This window comes from Chenopodium album, chromosome 11, assembly GCF_948465745.1.
Source record: "Chenopodium album chromosome 11, dcCheAlbu1.1, whole genome shotgun sequence".
In the NCBI taxonomy this organism is placed as follows: Eukaryota; Viridiplantae; Streptophyta; class Magnoliopsida; order Caryophyllales; family Amaranthaceae; genus Chenopodium; species Chenopodium album.
In genome coordinates, this window is record NC_137844.1 from 2,385,428 (window position 1) to 2,404,630 (window position 19,203).

Sequence of the window (19,203 nt, forward strand, 5' to 3'; positions counted from 1 at the left end):
TTAGTTGTTTTTGTTTTGTTTGTTTTTTTTTTTTTTTCTTCTGTTTTGTTTTCTTTTTCTTTTCTTTTACTTTGTAATTTTCCTTTTCTTCTTGGGGCTTGCCCCTCGTGCTCACAAAAAAAAAAAAAAAAAACAACTTTCTCACTAAGTACTTTTTCTAATTCGGATTTGTAGCATACGTGTGACATCTTCCCGAAAAAAACAAACAAAAAAACAAGAGAGACAGTTTGAGTTTGAAAAAAGAAAAAAACACAGAAGTAATGGAGGTTTCATGTTTTCCGGCAACATCAAGTGGAACTCACACCCTATTTCCTTCATCTCGAGGTGAGTCTTTCTTTCTCTCGCCTCCCTAATTTTTTAATTTTATTTTGGTATATATTAATGCGTATTTTAGTTTTTGTTATATAGATTAAAAAAGTTTGGGTATGTTAACAATTGATTTACTAGTATATATTTTGTTGTTGTTCTACATTAGTTTTCAGATTGTGTTGTTGCTTTTCGTTGTTCTGTAAACTGCGATCATAATTTGTTTTATATTTGTATGAAAGTTGGGAGCTTTTTCTTGAATTTACTTTGAATTGAAATATGGTTTATAAAAATTGAACCTTTGAAAAAGTTCATGGGGGTTTTAATTGTATAGTATTGTTAACCATTTTGTTTATTTTGGTGTTTTCTTAGCCTAATGCTGATACTGGGTTACTTTAATTTATTTTAAAGTTTTAAGAATTTGATTAAATAATGTTGTGGTGATAATGGAATTGCTATTCAATCAAAGGTCTAAAATTGGTTCATTATGAAGTAAGGTGAGAGTAAGACCATGATGATGCTGTGGTTATGCTGTACACCCGGAGGGCGGGGTGCGTGGGGATAGGTTTATTTGAGGCATTGACGGTACCTGTTTTGAGTGTGTTTACAAGATTTCAGTTAGTGAGCTTATGAAAGAAGATTTCCTTGAATACCCATTGAATCAAGGATTTTTCTCCATGAAATTTGCTTGTTAGTGAGTCTTTCTTGTTGATAATGAAGTCTTAAATTCTTTGATAACTTGGGAGTAAATGTAGATAAGAACATGGCTCTACCCGTTTCAAAGAAAATTTACTGTGGTTCTGTTTCACACTTAGTAACCAGTAGATTGGATTACCAGGTTTGATTTGTAGATGGTGGATTGCAAAAGTTTGTTTGTTGAGTAATTAGCATCCTGGAATGCTAAGCGTTTGGTCAAAGCGGTGTTTTGCTATCTTTGTAATTTTAAAAACTACTTCTCACGGTGATTTGCTAATTAGCATTCTAATTTAAGATACTTAAAAATCCACATCATGCTAAATGTTAGGAAAAAATACTGTTTTTATGAACAAGGCCTAATTTGGCAAATTGAATAGTTCATCTCTTGTGATATGCTCCTATATATTTTCTACTGAACGTTCCTTATGTATAATGGCTTGGGTTTTGGTTATGCTTAACATGTGCTCAATTTGTGGGCATCACTGAATTGTGTCAATAGTCATAAGAATTTTTTTGCCTGTTCATTTAGATGTGCTTAAGGGAGCAGGTATTCTTCCATGGCATCAATCTTCTGTATCCATAAGGTTGACTGGTAATAGAACTCAGCCTTTTCTGTATGCTGTCACGTCAAACATTCAAAATAAAGGCATTCTAAAGGTTCATTTCTTGAACTGGTCTCTTTTTATAATTTGTAGTAGTATGTAGGATTTTTTTTTAAAGGTTGCTTCCCACCTGTTTCAGGTATCATTTAGCCGCAAGAGTGAAGCTTCTCTCCAGGAAGCCAGGTATAGAGACGGTTTATAATACTAGTGAAGTAGGGAGGGTTTCGTAGGTGCATGTTAATTGGAAGGGTAAATCAGATGTGTACCGTATTATATAGTCTTGGGTTATTTTTGTGAAAGTTATTGTTATATTGTTTAACCTTGATCAATTGGTTATTGTTGTTATCCTCCCTTGATGAGTGGTGTAATGAAAGTGGTGATTTGAAACTGGAGAAACTCTCATGCTCAAATTTCTAATAGCCAAAGTCTTTATTGTTCATATCATGATTTTAAAAACTATAAAAAGGGGTAGTGAGAAGAGTTATATCTGGGAGAACTCTAGAACTTTTGCAACTATGTATAGGTTTTTGATCACAAGTGGCTGCTGGCCACGGCATTGAGCTTTCACGCTCCTGCAGTGATGCTCCTGCAGTGATGCTCCTGCAGTGATGTACAATATTGAGTTATAACTACTGGTCATTCCAGTTATAGTGTACTTTCTAGCTACTTTAGTAAGCTTAACTCGCGAAAGATTAAATGTTAAATCATAGAAGAGGATTCCAAAACTGAGCTTTCAAGTTAATCTTAAGCTTTGTCATGAACTTAAGTTACTGTCACCGTCAACCTTTAATTGTTTTATGTCATATAAGCTACCAGAGGTCCCTGCATTTCCCCAAGATGCATCCTCCTAGCATTTGATGGTTTGTATCATCGACCTCAAATTAGGTGTTTGAGGTGTGAGTAATGGGCTTCCTATGTAACTCTTTGGTTATGATGACTGGTGATCATGATCCCAGTCAATTAGTTAGAGTATTGTCAACATGTACAATAATGATTAAAAATTGACGACTCAATGAGCATGAGTTTCAGCCTTCAAAATTGATTTCCAGTTTCCATTATATGTGTCATGACATATTCGCCTGGATAGCCGTTATAGCTCTTGGAGGACTTGGCAAGACTCTTTAACCGCTTGAGGGATGGGGACATGTCTGGCCAATTTACAATGGGTCCTCATCAAGAGGTTGCCTTTGTATTTTAGGTCTTGTATCTAGTGTCACAATATAGACTTCCTAGTGTTTCTGTTGCGTTTTCTGATCTGCCTCATTGGATCGCTTGGATGTGACTTTTAGCTTTAGAACTTAATTCCTTTTGGTTATTTCCCGTCCAGTATAAAATATCTTCCAGCTAAGTGTAATGCACTTGAGGGCCCCTTCCTAAAGTTTTTCTTTCTAAAATTGTATTTGATATTTGCTATAATAAGCTGTTTGGCTGGGATGTGTAAACTTGCATTTTACCCTTAAAAACTCAATTGGCCTACCAAAATTTGAGTTTGATGTCGTGTATGATCTTTACTTACTCTATGTAGCCATTACGGTTTTGTGGAATATTTGACTGCTGCTTGGGGTTTATGAATTTTTCACTTGTAAACAGAGTCTCTCAAGCATGACTTTTTGGCTTTTTGTTGGCAAAGGGTCCGTGCAATTGATAGGCTAATCCAGATTTTTTTTTAGTTTACGTTTATGATGACTACCTTGGAAATTTGAGACTTGATTCCTTGAGGAGCTGCTTGTGATTCATGAAACCTTTGAGCTTTTGTGGATATTTCACATGTATTTGAAAGGGGTCACTAGAGCATATTTGTTGGTGTTGTGAATATCAGCTACAGTTGGTTCAGCTGTTCTATCATGCATGGTCTCAGCCATTAGGCAACCTGAGGGTGCTTCTTAATAGTGCTTGAGGTTTGTTACCAGTTTTCGAATTGTCCCTTAAGCATAGTTCACTTTTCCTAGGGGACATTTTGGGTCTAGTCATTGACGACCAAGACAACTATTATTGACCTTGGGGATCCATAGAAGTTTCAGTCATGGAGCCTTTCTTTCCCAAACTTCCTACTTATGTCTTGATGGGGATTTTTCTATGACGACAATGCTAGGAGCCTTGTCACAACTCACAAGTAGGGATTTATGGGTATTTGCTACATCGTAGCACGAATTGTGGCCAAGAAATTTCGTTCTTTAGTGTTCTTGGCTCTGTCATTCATGACCCTGATAGACCTTGGGGCTATGAGGAACATTACAGGTTAACATGAGACAGAGTACTACCATTCTTTCTTAGCCCAGAAGGTTTTTGCATGTCGTTTGCCAATCCCATGTCTGAAATATGTTTACTTTTAATATGTCTAAGTCTCAGATATTATTTTATCCACCAAATTTGATGGATATTATATATAGTCTGTTGATTTAATCTGTGAATTCATAATGCTTAAAGTTTTGAGATTTATTATTTTATGTATTAAAACTGTCGGCGTTCATTGTTTTTTCATGATTAATTGACACATGTTATTTTAAGATCTATGGATGAGGTGTATGAAGCTTTGGCGCATCGTCTTCTTCCTACTGCAGCCGTGACATCAAACCCCAACTTTAAGTAAGTTTATGCTCATTTATCTTTTTTTCTGGAAGTTTAACTATATTGCTATGATTAAGGTTTTGGAAAGTATGTCAATTGGACTGAATTAATTAGCGGAAACAAATTGCAATATATACTAACATTGGTTGTTGGAGCTTAAGCAAACAACTAAAGCAACCCGTGTATTGAAATATACCCTAGAATACGGCAACAATATAAACACTATGAGGAAACAAATAACTAGTTTCTTAAACCAAACTACCAAAATTCAGATACACTCTGCTTCATGTAAAATTATGCAAGTCTTCTGGTACCACTGGCAGGGTTTTGGAAGATGTTCCTGTAATTTTGTGTTGCACTTTGCGTTCATGAGAAAGTGTTTGTTCTGAGGAGCAACACGTGCTGCAGCCCATGGGTAGGACATAGCAGTCTCTGTGTTTTGAGGCTTGTAATTCCTACCCGACTATGCTTGGCAGTTGGGAGTTACAACCTCAACAGATTTACAAAATCATAACATTATGCAAGTACTTTATAAGATGGAGTCTATTGTATTTTTTACGTCACATTAAGTAATTCTCAATACATATTTGACAAATCAGTTGTCAAAACTCAGTGAGTTTAGACCAAAAATTTTTGGAGTCTAATCTGTATCGTTTTGATGGGGAGAGAGTATTGTTGTATATGCTTTTTCAAAAATATGCGAGTAAATATGTATGCTGGGTACATTGCAGATATATTGTCGGCTTGGCGGGTCCTCCCGGTGCTGGAAAAAGTACGGTGGCCCATGAAGTGGCTCAACGCATAAACAAGTCGTGGCCCCAAAAATCACCTTCCATGGACGAACAAGTAGGATCACCAGATGTTGCAATTGTTCTCCCCATGGATGGATTCCATCTTTATCGTAGTGAACTAGATGCGATGGAGGTTTGTCTTTCCTGAACATGTTGAATTAATTTAGGAAGATTTTTTATGCTATTTCCAGAAACAGTAAGTAGATAGAGTCTGGCAAACCTTTTAATTTTCCATAAGTAAATGCTTATATGGTATTTAATGATTGCTTTGGTAAACCATTTTCTAGTGTTAGACGAGTCTCAGATTTTGCTACTCTATTTCCAAGTAATGTTTGTTCATGAGTTTTTTTTTTTTTTTTTTTTTTTTCACCATCCTATTAGGATCCTAAAGAGGCTCATGCAAGAAGAGGAGGTAAGGTTCTTTATTTTTTTTTTTTTCATTATGGTGCCGCTTGTTATGATCTTTGAAATGTTGACGGAGTCTCACCAATTTTAATATCAGCAACATGGACATTTGACCCGGCAAAGCTACTTAAATGTCTTCAGACTTTGAGGAGTCAGGTAACTTTTGCTGCTAGTGATTCAGAAAGATGACATGAATTTAATTTAATTCTTAGCATGATGTTAACATATATTACGATGGCAAAAAAATTGATGGTAAAGGTGGATGCTGTTTAGATTGTATTACTGTTTAGTGTGTTTGCACTAATTTCTGATACACAATCAATTTGCTAGGGATCCGTTTGTGCACCATCATTTGATCATGGCGTAGGAGATCCTATTAAAGATGACATCTTTGTATCCCTTCAGTAAGTAAATGCTTTTTGTAACAGCTTATATATGCCCCTTGTCAATTACTGGTGATACTTGTGTTTTCTTGACTTTGTACCCTTACCATTTGGCCCAACATATTCAAGACCACTTAACAAGTTGTGCATATCAATAGAAGTTGAGAGCCTTTACGGCTTTAGCCACTAGTTTACTCTGTATCTGTTTGAGTCATTAGTTGTCTTCATCTTTTAGCCACTAGTTTGGGTGGCAAACTTAGATGGCCTTTACAAAGCAAACAGGCGTTTGAGATTAATGTTATTGCTGTGCTCCTGTTTTTTCACTTCTGATAACTAATTACTTTAGTATAAATAATATGATTCTTGGAAATTTACAGCAGCTGTCACTTAACAATTTCTGGCAGCTAACAGTTTCATCCGTTTAAATTTCGACATATCATTTATTTTTTGTATCTTTGTATAGTTTTTGATGGTTTATAGACTGGGTCATGGTATGAATAACAAACCTTTGTTGTACTCCGTATAAGTAGCTAAAAACTCATGGAACTTTTATATGACAAATTTGTTCCCTGATAGGAAACCATAAAATGTTAGTGGTTTTATCTTATGTCACAGATCCCTATTAGAATGACCCAATGCTGAAACTGATTGGATCTGTGTCTGTTAGGCGTCTCTTTCCAGATCAACTTTAACGTTAATTTTGGTGTAATTCTGTTTCACTTTTCATGAGTTGTAGAAGGAGAAAGCTGATGAGTCTTTGTTTGAGTTTCTTGTCTGCAGGCATAAAGTTGTGATTGTAGAAGGAAATTACTTGCTCCTTGATGAAGGGGTTTGGAAAGATATATCTTCCATGTTCGACGAAAAATGGTAAATCTTTTTGTTGATATGATGCTTCTAGTTTGGTCTGAATTTAAGTGAGAAGCTACAAAATGTGATGCAAACAAAATGTGCAGCACATCTGATCCCAAATGTTTTACTTTGAGGGATTATGAAATTAATGAACCCAACTTATCTGGATTGTTTGCTTGTGAAAAAGAATTACTCCGTTCAGAAGTGTCGATTGCTCCAACCCATCATTAATAACGATATAATACAATAGTACTAAAAGACCCCTTGTAATAATTGGTTCACTCAATCATCCACCAACTCTATCTCTAATCACTTAATGGTAGTAATTGCATTTTAAACCAGTCAAATCACAGACCATTACTGATTTAGGAAAGATGGCAACCTTTTTTTTCGGACATTCTAAAATATTATGTTACTATTGATAAGGGAATACTTGTTTTTTCATTGTAACAGGTTGTGTTGCAACAGTGCAACTACAAGCATGTCTTAGCTAGTTTGTTAAGAGTTTGTTGTTTATAAATTTATAAATATGTATGGTTTTGTCATACCTGCTACTTTTCACAATTACCCCAAGGAACTTGATATTTAGTTATTTTCTGTTACGCCTTACGCCTGGTTTTGAGAATAATGGCTCAGTCTGTGATTGACCAAGGTGTTTCTGAAGGATGTTGTTCTAGTAGTTAAGCAATACTAAGGGTTCCCAAAGAGCTTAAGACATTACAGGATGAGTTAAAAAATACGCTATCGAGTCAGAAGAAAGCATACTCAACTGGGTGTTTAAGCTAATGATGCTTTGTTATGTTAATCTGAACCACAAAAACTATAAGAATGATTCGGCAATTTCAAGTGATATTGCTGTTGTGAAAATGTGCAGGTTCATTGATGTCGACCTTGACACATCTATGCAGCGGGTTCTGAAACGGCATATGTCAAAGTGTATGTATTCTTGCTTACATTTGGTGTTTAAATATTAATCTAATTGCCAATACTGATTTTTCCTTTTGGTACAATGCATCTTTCAGCTGGGAGGTCTTATGATGAAGCGAAAAGGCGGGTAAGTCCTATGAATCTATGTTTTTGGCGAAATAAAATGCTCTCTCCCACTATTTTGCACCACTTGTATAGTTGAATGCCATTTTCTAGAAAATTGGTGGTAGGGCTTTAATTCTAGCAACACAAACCAATATAAAAGATCGACAAAACATATCAAAGTGCAACAAAAGATTTGAATCGGATTTTAACTCATTACTAACTTTTGATACAAATTCTATGTTGCAGATAGATTACAACGATCGCCCCAACGCGGAGATGATCATGAAATCGAAGAAAAATGCGGACTTGATTATAAGGTCAATCGAAACCTCATAATCTCATTGATCGATCATGAACTTGTTTGACTTCATTCAAGTAAATTGATGAAAAATTAGTACTAGGAGAAACAATAAAAGTCAAATAGGGGTTGAAATTAGTTGCTTAGAAATGTAGGCACTTGACTGTTTAACATAATAGTTGATCCTCCTAAATCCTTGGATCTCTCCAAGAAAACTTGATTGTCAAAATTTGCTGAAAATTGTTCCATTCATAAAAATAATGCTATTCTTTGATTATTTCCATAAAGGGTAATATGGGAAATAGTACTACGCGTGATCCAAGAAAGATAGTCAACACAACTTTTAGAGTGATTTACTGAACTCAGTTCCCTGAATTGAGGCAAAAGTTATAGATCAACCGTACATGGCAGTATCACCAATTTGCTCCTCGTTAATGTTGATTACTTATGCATTCTAATCTAGGCCATTGTCCCTACTCCATTACTACTATATCAACTCCTTGCCATTTTGTCTTAAAAGCTCTTGTAGGGCTTTCGGAAACCGTCTCTCTAGTCGATAAAATCGTAAATATTTTACCCTTTTATGATACCTTGAATTGGTAGATGTGATCAACTAGGCTGTTTAGATTGGGTTTGATTCGGGAGTTGTTTGGGTATTGAGTCATTTGATTTGGCTTTGATATGATTGACTCATATTTAGTTACTCTTTTAATTACGTCAACTCTTGATATTATATATGTATAAAATGACCAAAACAATTTCATGCTTCAACTGATGGTTAAATACTTAGGATTGATTTTGTATTCTATCAGTTTCAGTTATAATTAATGTAATGCATTTGAATATCGAGTAAGAGTCAATTTTATCTACTAGTGTCAATTTGTCATAAAGACTAGAGATCTAAAGCTGTGAACACAGTTTTGCCTCAATGTCTGGCCAATTAAATGTACCTTTGAAAACCATTGGAGTGAAAATTCAACTTCCATCCAAAGATGGATCTTTGAACATGGAACTAATGTCTCGGAAAGTCGGTTTGTTGGAGTTTTTTTAATGCTTAAGCCTTAAGGTTACTAAATACAAGTACTATACAACATTCAAAATGAATTATATCCAAGGGAAGAAACCTCTAAAATACTTTAAAAAGTACTGCTAAAATCTTAAAATTGTATTGAATGTTTCAGAATTTCTTATTGATTGTAAATTGCAATACTTCATGCCAAATTAATTAAAGTGATGTACTACCTCCGTTAACATTTACTTGCAACTTTGGAATATTTTATGTCTCTCAAATAATACCCCAAAGTTGCAAGTAAATGTTAACGGAAGTAGTATAAGCTTTTCATAATTGTCTTTTGGGATATTGACATACTGGGTGAAACTCTAAATAAAATTTTATTTTTTTTACTAGGGAAGAATGCTAGGTTTGGTTAAGCTCTTATATATATAACCAACTTATAGTTGTCCGGTGTATTTTCCTTGAATTTAACCGCATGTTTCATCTTTTGAAATGGTGATGAAAAGGGATCAAAAAGAAAAAGACTAATTCAAACTTCGAATTTCCAATTATATTGTTGATTGACTAACAAATCTTGTGCGGTCCTTTGGTAGAGATGATGACACAAAGATTGTTACCTTCAATAAGTAAATCTCTAAGTCAAAAAACCGATGCAAGAGATTTTGCTTGATTAAGAGTTTACATTTCTAAGCTTTCTAGAGGTTCTCACATTCACCATCAAGTTTGGAACTATCTCTAATAATGCTGTAAGCTAAAACTAATACTACCGGCAACTTTGCTATACGCTAATGTTTGGAACAAGCAAGGCAAAACACCATACTAATTTAAAAGTTGTTATCGAACACACTCTTGATCTCCATAAACAAAGCAACGAATGAGGTTTTCTTTTCTTTTATTTTCAATTAACAGCGCGTATTGTTTGATTATTTCTATCCCAATCCGACGACAGATCAAACATAAAATATCAATATAGTTTCTTTAAGATAATGTAGCTTCAATCTTTGTAAATGATTAGCATTGCATAAATTTGTTTTCATTGGTCCCTCCTCTTTAGTCCTTATAATTCTCCTTAATAATTTCTTCATATAGTAGTATACTTTATTTTTTGTAATGAGAAATATAGATTTTTAGAGAGAAAAAAAAAGTATAATTAAGTTAAATTATTAACATTGAAACCACCAATCTACATCATAATTGAAGAATATATATAGAGTGGCCTAAACAGATAGGCAAAGATATATAAATGCCAACCTCCCCATCAACATCCACATGATCTTGCTCCCTTCCTTAGCCAACTCATGGAACATGCACATTATTTCAGTCCCCACTTTTCTATTATTTATTGATACAGACAACTATTTTAATAAATCACCTTATTATAGGGGCATTGTTTGGTTCAAAGAATCCAATGAAAAAGAGCCAGGCCAAGGAACTAATCACATCTTGCAATATTGTTGCTATTCTAACGGTGATTGTCTTACGGATAAAGTTTTAGTTGGAAAACATTTAGAAACGAAGGGAGGGAGTCATAATAATATTAATAATCACGATAAATGATACATGAAGTAAATATGAAATACGAGTAATAAACAAAATTAAATTAATTAATTGTCATACTAACAGTATTTATTTATATCAAGAGAACAAAAGGAATATTGTTATCAACCCCATTGATTGCTATCACAAGCAGCATGACTTAAACTATAATTATTGTATTTTTAAAGCCAAACAAAATATAATTAATACAATAAATAAAAAACATAACATAAACATAAACATATTGGGCCAAACATAGTCTTACTTGTGGACACAATTTAGTTACTGTTTCTATGTCTAGTCATAAATTTCAGCACCATACAACTCACAGACTTTTAAAAGTAGTAATATGATAAATCTATATCAAATCATAGTACAAGAAATCCAAAAAAAAATTAAAAAAAAGGGGGTGAAAACAAGTACACATGAAATTACAAATTCACCCTGCTCAATCCATCTGTTAGGCTCGGTACCCTCTTTAAACTGACTTTTGGTGCTGGCCTTAAGATCAAAGGAGCAGGCTGATGTACCATTTTCTAGTTTAGCTCCTGTTCTTGCACTTCTCCATGGCTCTTGGAGCTGAAAACGTACAATATTAACTCCTTAGGTTATACTCGATCAACAAGATTAATCAAGAAAATTCACGTATAGTATCAACTAGCTTAGTTGGCTAAGGAAATCCGACCAACAAGACTTGTAAAGGAGACTTGGGATAGTAATGTGTGGAAGTAATTAATGAGAATTGTACTAGGTGAATTCATGCCATGCATGTATGATGTTTTATCATAAAATTTGATTGGACCCTCATATATATTTTTAGGCCCAAATAAGCGTTTGTGAGAGGGTGGGTGGTGTTTTATTAGGATCCTACCGGTTGGTTTTATTTCAATGTCAGGCGATTCAAGAATCTGACTCGACTTAAATTAACCACATATTTGAAGTCGTGGATGATTTCATATCAATGCAAAGTACTTTGTATGATTTAAGCTTGTAATATGAAGGCTAAATTCTATAGGGGGTTATAGTGCTTTTGAAGGCAATTGCATTATTTATTAATAAATAACTCAATTATAACTCAATTATAACTCAATTATGCATGCAAGGTGAATAACATGATAACTTCGATATTAATGGACTATGTTCATCCTTATCAATTGTATTTTCATGCATATAATATATGTGAATGATTTCCAATTGAGCAATTAATTGATTATTGATAGGAGTATTTATAATTGAGGAAAGGAAATGAAAACAATTAGAAAGAACTATCACTAACCAAGTCCAGCAGCTTCCTTTCCTTTCATGATACGAAGTCGTTTGCATGAATCCACAAACATCCTGGTAAAATAAAATTTATTCACAATTATAAGATAATCAATATATATATTAATCACAACATGAATATAATGTTACTTAATGATAATCAAGTAATAATTAATAATATTTTCAATAAAGGATTATGCATGATATATAGGGAATGAACTTACTCCCATGGGACATCACCAACAAGCATCCAATCTCCATCCTTGTCTTCATAGGTTGGTACGTAATCGGAATCATTAAGGAGATCCATCAGCTTGCTCTCATTCATGAAATCGATCATCCCTTGAGCACCATAATTGCCTAGACACAATCACAAAAATTCATAAATTTACACAAGAATATGTAGGTGGGTCGATATATATGTAACAAGTAATTAAAATATCCATGTTGAAATAAGTAATACAATACGAGTAATTTTTTATGTAGAACATAAAGTATGCATATATCTTTAAATGTTACTTGTATTTTATGTTATAAACGGATAATAAAGTATATGCGAGTTAAATATACCTATGGTGAAAGAGCTGAACATCTTGCCCAAAGCATCAGAAAGCTCTTGGTAACTCTTGTACATTTTCAAGTCCACCTTACGTAGGTAAGGTGCACCATCCATGCTCACCTTCACGAGGGCTCCACCACCGCCATTCATTGGCTTCTCAGTCTCAGAATCCGTTCCACCGGTGCTCTTTTGGACAGCCAGCATGTTCTTTCTGTAAGCTCGCACTGGTGGCCAACCCACAACTTGTGTCCTACATTATTAACGTAACAATATATACATATGTTAAGTTATTAATTATATATATTTCTCCTTTAAAGAAACGAATCAAATTGTATACAATTAAGTTTATTAAATCTGATCTATGCTAGATTATGTTGTGCAAGTATTTGATTTCTTAATCAAATTTTGTGTTTATTCATATTATGTGTTTCATAAGTAATTAAGAGCTAAATCATGCAGATGATACTGATTATGAGTTCTTTTTTGTCTTTAAAATTCATGAAATTTACCATAATTAATAAGTTACCTTAGCTTTATCCCCAACTTTTTTTTTTTTTTTTGAAGGGAGCTTTATCCCCAACTTTGATGTGCATAGATGAAAAAAATTCGGAGTAATTAATTTTTTAGACTAATAAAACATTTTAATTTAGAAATCTACTTTTATCATCAACATAAAAAAATTAATATGTAGAAATAATATATTATATGTAGCACCAAACGGCCCTTTTGGCGGAACTTTTGCTTCTTCCCTAGACCTTCAATTTGCGCAAACTATTATTGCAAAACAGTCCATATTCTATACTAATTTATTCATTCTTTTTTTCTTGCTTTAACAATGATTTGTTAATTGAATTGCTAGTATATACTTGTTCGAAGTATTTGCAAATATCTCAAGAAATAATTCAAGATTCGATGCATGCAATCAAATTCATATTGATCTCACCCATATCGATCATTATAATAGTTTTATTTTTCGTTACAATAACACCACATGGTTACCTTTTCGAGCATCACTATTTTTTTATAACAAATACATCAATTGGTTGTAAAAAATACACCATCGATTGGAGTAGAAAAATATCACCATATAATCTAAGTTACCGTAACAAGAAAGTATATAATCATCATATATATGTATATCTTACTACTCTTGATCAACTAATTATATAAGCAAAATAACCCTTTTTTTTTTTTTTTTGCACCAAATTAATCATGGCAACCTAAGTAGCTAGCTAGCTAATTTTCATTATATTACCCACAAATCATTATGTTTATGTTTATTATGAAGAATTATTATAAATTAATAAACATCTCAAATGAAAAAAATTACTACATCCATTAATTTTTAGTTGTAGCAAATTAAAGGGATTGTATTATTTGTGAGACATAAAAACTTTGTTTAATGCAACTAAAAATTAACGAAAGAAGTACATATAAAATGATATACGAAATAACAAAAACTTACTTGGCAGGAGGCTTGACAGGATCAACATTAACCTTAGAGGAAATCTCCTTAGCAGCAGAATCAGAAGCAGCAGCAGTAGCAGCTTTATCATTTTTCATCAGATCCAAGGGAGATGCTGATGTTGCAGTCTGTTCTTTTGATTCAGAATTATTGTTCAGTTTCAACTCAACTGTCTCAGAAAATCCTCTTTTACTTCCAACACCACCACTCTTCACAGCAACAGCTTCACCTTTTTCGCCTCCGCCACCGCCACTGCCTCGAACCCCGAACCCGAGTCCTAGTCCAAGGCTCAGCTCTGTCTCCTCCATTTTCAGACCAACTTCCATTTTTTCTCTCTATTTCAATTTCTCTCTATTTTTTCTTCCCCCCTATTTTTTTTTTTTTTTTCTTCTTCTCTAATAACTTTGATGGTTGTTTAATAAATATTTATAATGTTTTTAGCTTAGCTTAGTTTATTTCCTCCCTTTTTCTTGACCCCTCTCTCTATATATATATGAATGGTTTGTGTATAATAATACTCTCTTTAATTTCTCTCTCCTCTATAGTTTAGTTGGGTTGTATATGCTGCTTCCTGGTTGGTTCTTTTTAAATATGATTTTTTTTTTACAAAAAATACATATATTTATAATATAATACTATATAATATGATAATAGATTGTGGGGAAGGGGATAATAATGCTACTACAATTATTATACTTATTACTAGGAGTTTTTATTTTTTATTTTCTAATAATATTATTGTTTAAATTATTATAAAGAATAATTCTGTTATATTGTATAATAATGTTACTTATTACTGTTAAGTGTCACAAAAAAAATAATTAAATTGAGAATGTAACAGGAAGCTGTGGGATAAAGAGAAGGGGGGAGGTTTTGGGCCATGTGGGCAATAAATAGGCTGATTGGTGCATTGTCTGCTGATAGATAATTTCTCCTTTTTTTTTTTTTTTTTTTTTTTTTAATTTGAATAATAAAAAGTTTCAACTCATTTTAATTATTAATTCTACTTGCACAATTTTAGTCAAATGATATTGTAAAATTTCATTTGTTGTTTTCATAAATCTTCTTATTGATGTAAGTGTTTTTTGAATTAATGAACATGAATTTACCTTAAAATTTGCTTCAATTTGACTTTGACATCGATCATAAAATGTTTAGCTCAAAACACACACAAATTATACCCTTAAAATACAGAAGTTGATCCATTTTCACAAAAATAAGTGTTTTTTTTTTTTAATTTGGTGTGTGTGTGTGTGAGAGAGAGAGAGATCAATTCAACCTAAATGCATGATGCCGAGTTCTTCAACAAAAATGGTTGTTGTATAAGGCCTCACAAGGGGGTATTATGTATTCGGAAGAGTCACATTTCGTTTCTTATCCTTTTTTCTTTTTATTTTTACTAACAAGATGTTAATTAGTCGACTGATAGCCATCTAAAAGTCAATAACTCATTAAGTGAGCATGAAAAATGAAAATCACTCTTGTATAGTTATATCATTATAGATCGATAACCACATACAAAACAATCTAATACTAAATATTTTTGGGAGAAATAATAATAAAAGAGAAAATATATAAAAATAGGTGGAAAAATAATAAAAATAAAATAAGTGGACACGACATCCAGATCCAGTTGGCAATGGTTGCCAATTAAGGAGCCAAGCTACTAATTTGGAGCCTGCATGCAGAGTTGGATATTGGGAAATCAACTCCTTTTTTAATCCTCGTATAAAGTTCGTTGTCTTTCACGGGATTCACATTTTCTACCTTGGCCTTGTAATTTTCATTCTTTACGTAACAACTAATTTTATTTTTATCACTTCTTTCATGGTTTTTTTTATTTGCATTACATATTTCAATATTCGAGTACGTATTAATATATTATACTATAATATGGTTTTCATGGGATTTGAGATTGAGTCCTCCTAAGCCTAACAACTCCTCATTCTAGAAATATCCTTTGCAATTTTCATAGCTTGATTACGTATATGTACATGCATGCATTGGTTAATTACTAATCTTATCTTGATTAAGAATTAAATTAGAGTTATGTCTTACGTGTTGCATTCTACACGGCATGTAGTTTACCATTAAAAATTCCTGCGAGCTAGTTTGCTACAATCTTATCACGGAGTACAAATTAAGGTAATCCTTTTAAATGTAATTGATTTACAAATTATTAATTTAACCCTATCAATAATTAATGTTGAGAGCAATATCAGTACTAAGAATTATGATCATCACGCGATCTGAATCATTTACTGTGTAGAAATACAAAGTACGAGTATAATTTATGCATGTCTTAGTAGTTCTATCACTAGCTTAAATTGTGTGACCACTAACATGATTTGATGGCTTGAAAAATGCTAGCTAGATGGGACATGAATTGAAGTGGGATAGGTCATAGAACTCCAAATTACTAAATTGACACAGTAATGGAAAATGAAGTGTCTCACAAATTTATTAGCTACAACTTTTAGCCTTCATAGTTATAATGGCTTATGATTTTATCAACAGTTAAAAAGAAAACTTCTTTTGAGTATTTGACTAGATGGCGACTCATGTGATACTTGTGTAGTCTAATTATGTCATATATCTTCACTTTTGTAGTCTAATTTCACTACTAAATTACTCTTAAACTGCTGAAAAAAAAAATTACAAATACATACATAATATATATGCTATCTGATTAGTGTATATTCATCGTGATTCATGTAATGTCAATTATAATTTATTCCTTCTGTTTTAAAACAAACATCGTAAAATTTGCAATAATCAAAGTTTGATCTTAAAAAGCGAGAATATTAAGTTACTGTACAATGTGATGGGAATGGAATACATAAAGCCGAAGAGGTGCTACACGGCATAAACCAACATGAATAATTCTTCTATCAGCATCACATCATTATAATCATACATTTAGCACGCGTATAAAGGAAATACCTTTCACCTATTGACACTTACCATGCATGCTACCTTATTCTTATGTACTAACCTACATAATATAATGTCGTTCAATTCATTGACCAAATATTACGTTGTTGTACATTTGGAAAACCTATAAAGCTAAGGAAAAATTATCCCATAATTAATAAAGATTAATGATCGATTTCTCCCTCTTTAACTAGCAATTAATTGTAGCAAATTGAGCCAAGTGCAATTAGTAATTGATTATATATATTCGTTGTTTAATGATGTTAATTAATTAAATTAGCTACTTTACATGCATATATTTTTTTCTTTTTGTTTGTGAGTCTTTTTCCTAATATTTTGTAGATGGATTTGAGAATATATACTATCTCCGATTTTTTTTAGTTGCAATTTTGGAATATTTTATATCTCTCAAATAATACCCCAAAGTTGCAACTAAAAAAAATCGGAGGTAATATTATTCTTTTTCTTTATGCACATGCTACATAAAATACAAAAGAAAAGAAAAGGGGTCAACATGTTTATTTGTAAAAAAAAAATGAAAAGGTGAATTTGTGAGCAAATCTTTTAATTCTCATAGTTGTTGAAGAAGTAAGAGTAGTACATACTAGAACATACATAAATTTAACTTACAGATGTTTTTTATGACACAATATATACTAATAAATCATACATGTGCCATTTGAATTGTACTTCACATATATATTGTTTTGTTGATTATGTTGTGTCTCATTTGTTCATATTGTTGGTATGATAAATTGATGTTGATTTGATACTAAATATATTAATTAAAGAGCAATCGCGATTCATATGTATATATATGTACCACTAGGTTTAAGATCTAGAGAACACTACTATTTGGAGTCTAGAGATAATATAATCCTGATGGCTACTTATTACGGACAACGAACTAATTTTAAATGTCCCCATGATTCAGAATTAATAGTACAAAATATTATTCAAATAGTTGAAAGAATTTATCATATTTCATCAAATATATACTATCTTCTAAATTAAATCTCCTTTTAATCTCTTAAGCTAACTTGGAAGTAAAAGATTGAGCTTGACTTAGTAAGGACTAAGAAGTTTTTTTCTTTTTTTTTTTTTTTTTTTTTTGAACGAAGAACTAAGAAGTTTTTGATGAGAAAGGATTAACGACTAACAGACCATCATACAAATTATATAACTATATAAAATCATGTTACATTCTTAATATAAGATTTCAAATTAAAGTTTCGAAACTATGATACGTAATTCACAGCGGGAGTTACATAGAGTAGTACTTAACTTAGCTCATACGACAAGCAAATTTCCTCGCACCTGCCTTTAAATTTGGTACAATGTCCAAGTGGTACTCATATAGGTCTTCAAGACGGGTAAACCAAGTTCAATTCGTGATCATATGTCAAATTTCATGCATGCAAAAAATGAAGTTTCATTTGAAGCTTTTTTTTTTCAATAGATTAGGTCATCAAAGATTGTCTTTTTGCAAGATCAAAGAGGCAAAACTCAAAAGTACAATTCTAATGTGTCAGTTAATTGGCTCACACAAAATAGGCTATGACATGGGCAAAAGCAAGAGAATAACCAAATATGGTAGAGAATTATACTTGGTAATAGTGGGATTTAGAACACCAAACTTTGGTTTGGTTATTCTTGTGTAAAATTATGAAAAATAGTGGGAAATTTCATTTTCATACTTTTACACAAATTTCCCAAACCACACAAACATAGGAAGACATATCATGCTAGGTGCCTTTCACTAAAATGAGTATATTAAATAAAAGCAAATTAACTTGGTCTACCTACTTAGCCTTTCGCAATCACCTTAAATTGGTGGGTCTTTTCTAGTGCACAACATTGCATGTATCATCCTATGGACTAGTTTTTGTGACTAGATTAATGTTTGCTCAATTGTCAATACATGAATTGGATAAAAGGGTCTCTAATGGTCTAATTACAATTTTGAATAGCTCAATTTTTTTTTTTATTCGATTCATAAATGTGTTTAATTCTTTTTTTTTTTTTCAATTTTGGTACGAGCTAACATGGGTCGTTTGAGTTGCATGACTATGATATAAATATAAGATAGCATATCACGCACCTGCGTGATTAGACTAGGCGTTGTAACCAGAATTGGCTATGGTACGTACGACTGGTATGAGAATGACACCATGTTGGATATCTCTTGCCTCGACGTGGCCAAGTATCATACTCAATCATAAACGTAGAGGTATTGGAGATTTTCCAAGATGCACAACCAGACTCTTTGACATAAATTTTTCAGCAACTAGGGCCAAATTAGCCATTAAGCATTCCCTCGGTCTCTACATGTTCTCCTATTTGAAATCTTTTAAGGACGAAGGAAGTAACGTTGTGTAATTAGAGTTATTTTCACCGTAAGTGGGAAATGAAAGAGTCGATCTCGAATTCTCTCGTAAACCTTAACGTACAAAAGGAGGCAATTGCAAGCACATTAGGAAGAAAAACAAGGGCAAATTCAG

At 32.6% G+C, this 19,203-nt stretch overlaps 2 protein-coding genes across 2 annotated transcripts; one reads left to right on the forward strand and one right to left on the reverse strand.

The window, feature by feature from the left end:
- The first annotated feature begins 188 nt into the window (after positions 1 to 188).
- LOC145568201 (putative uridine kinase C227.14) lies at positions 189 to 8,229 on the forward strand. The gene is made up of 12 exons (XM_081627637.1): positions 189 to 324; positions 1,532 to 1,659; positions 1,744 to 1,787; positions 4,113 to 4,190; positions 4,904 to 5,096; positions 5,345 to 5,375; positions 5,466 to 5,524; positions 5,699 to 5,772; positions 6,532 to 6,618; positions 7,475 to 7,536; positions 7,623 to 7,654; positions 7,879 to 8,229. Exons 1-12 carry the CDS (start codon positions 261 to 263, stop codon positions 7,966 to 7,968), a joined length of 942 nt encoding a protein of 313 aa, XP_081483763.1. The 5' UTR covers positions 189 to 260; the 3' UTR covers positions 7,969 to 8,229.
- Positions 8,230 to 10,707: 2,478 nt separating this feature from the next.
- On the reverse strand, positions 10,708 to 14,356 carry LOC145567145 (auxin-responsive protein IAA14-like). The gene is made up of 5 exons (XM_081626380.1): positions 13,769 to 14,356; positions 12,315 to 12,553; positions 11,969 to 12,104; positions 11,758 to 11,819; positions 10,708 to 11,060 (listed from the first exon to the last, which is right to left on the reverse strand). The coding sequence occupies exons 1-5, from the start codon at positions 14,092 to 14,094 to the stop codon at positions 11,023 to 11,025; spliced, it is 801 nt and encodes a 266-aa protein (XP_081482506.1). The 5' UTR covers positions 14,095 to 14,356; the 3' UTR covers positions 10,708 to 11,022.
- Positions 14,357 to 19,203: the final 4,847 nt, after the last annotated feature.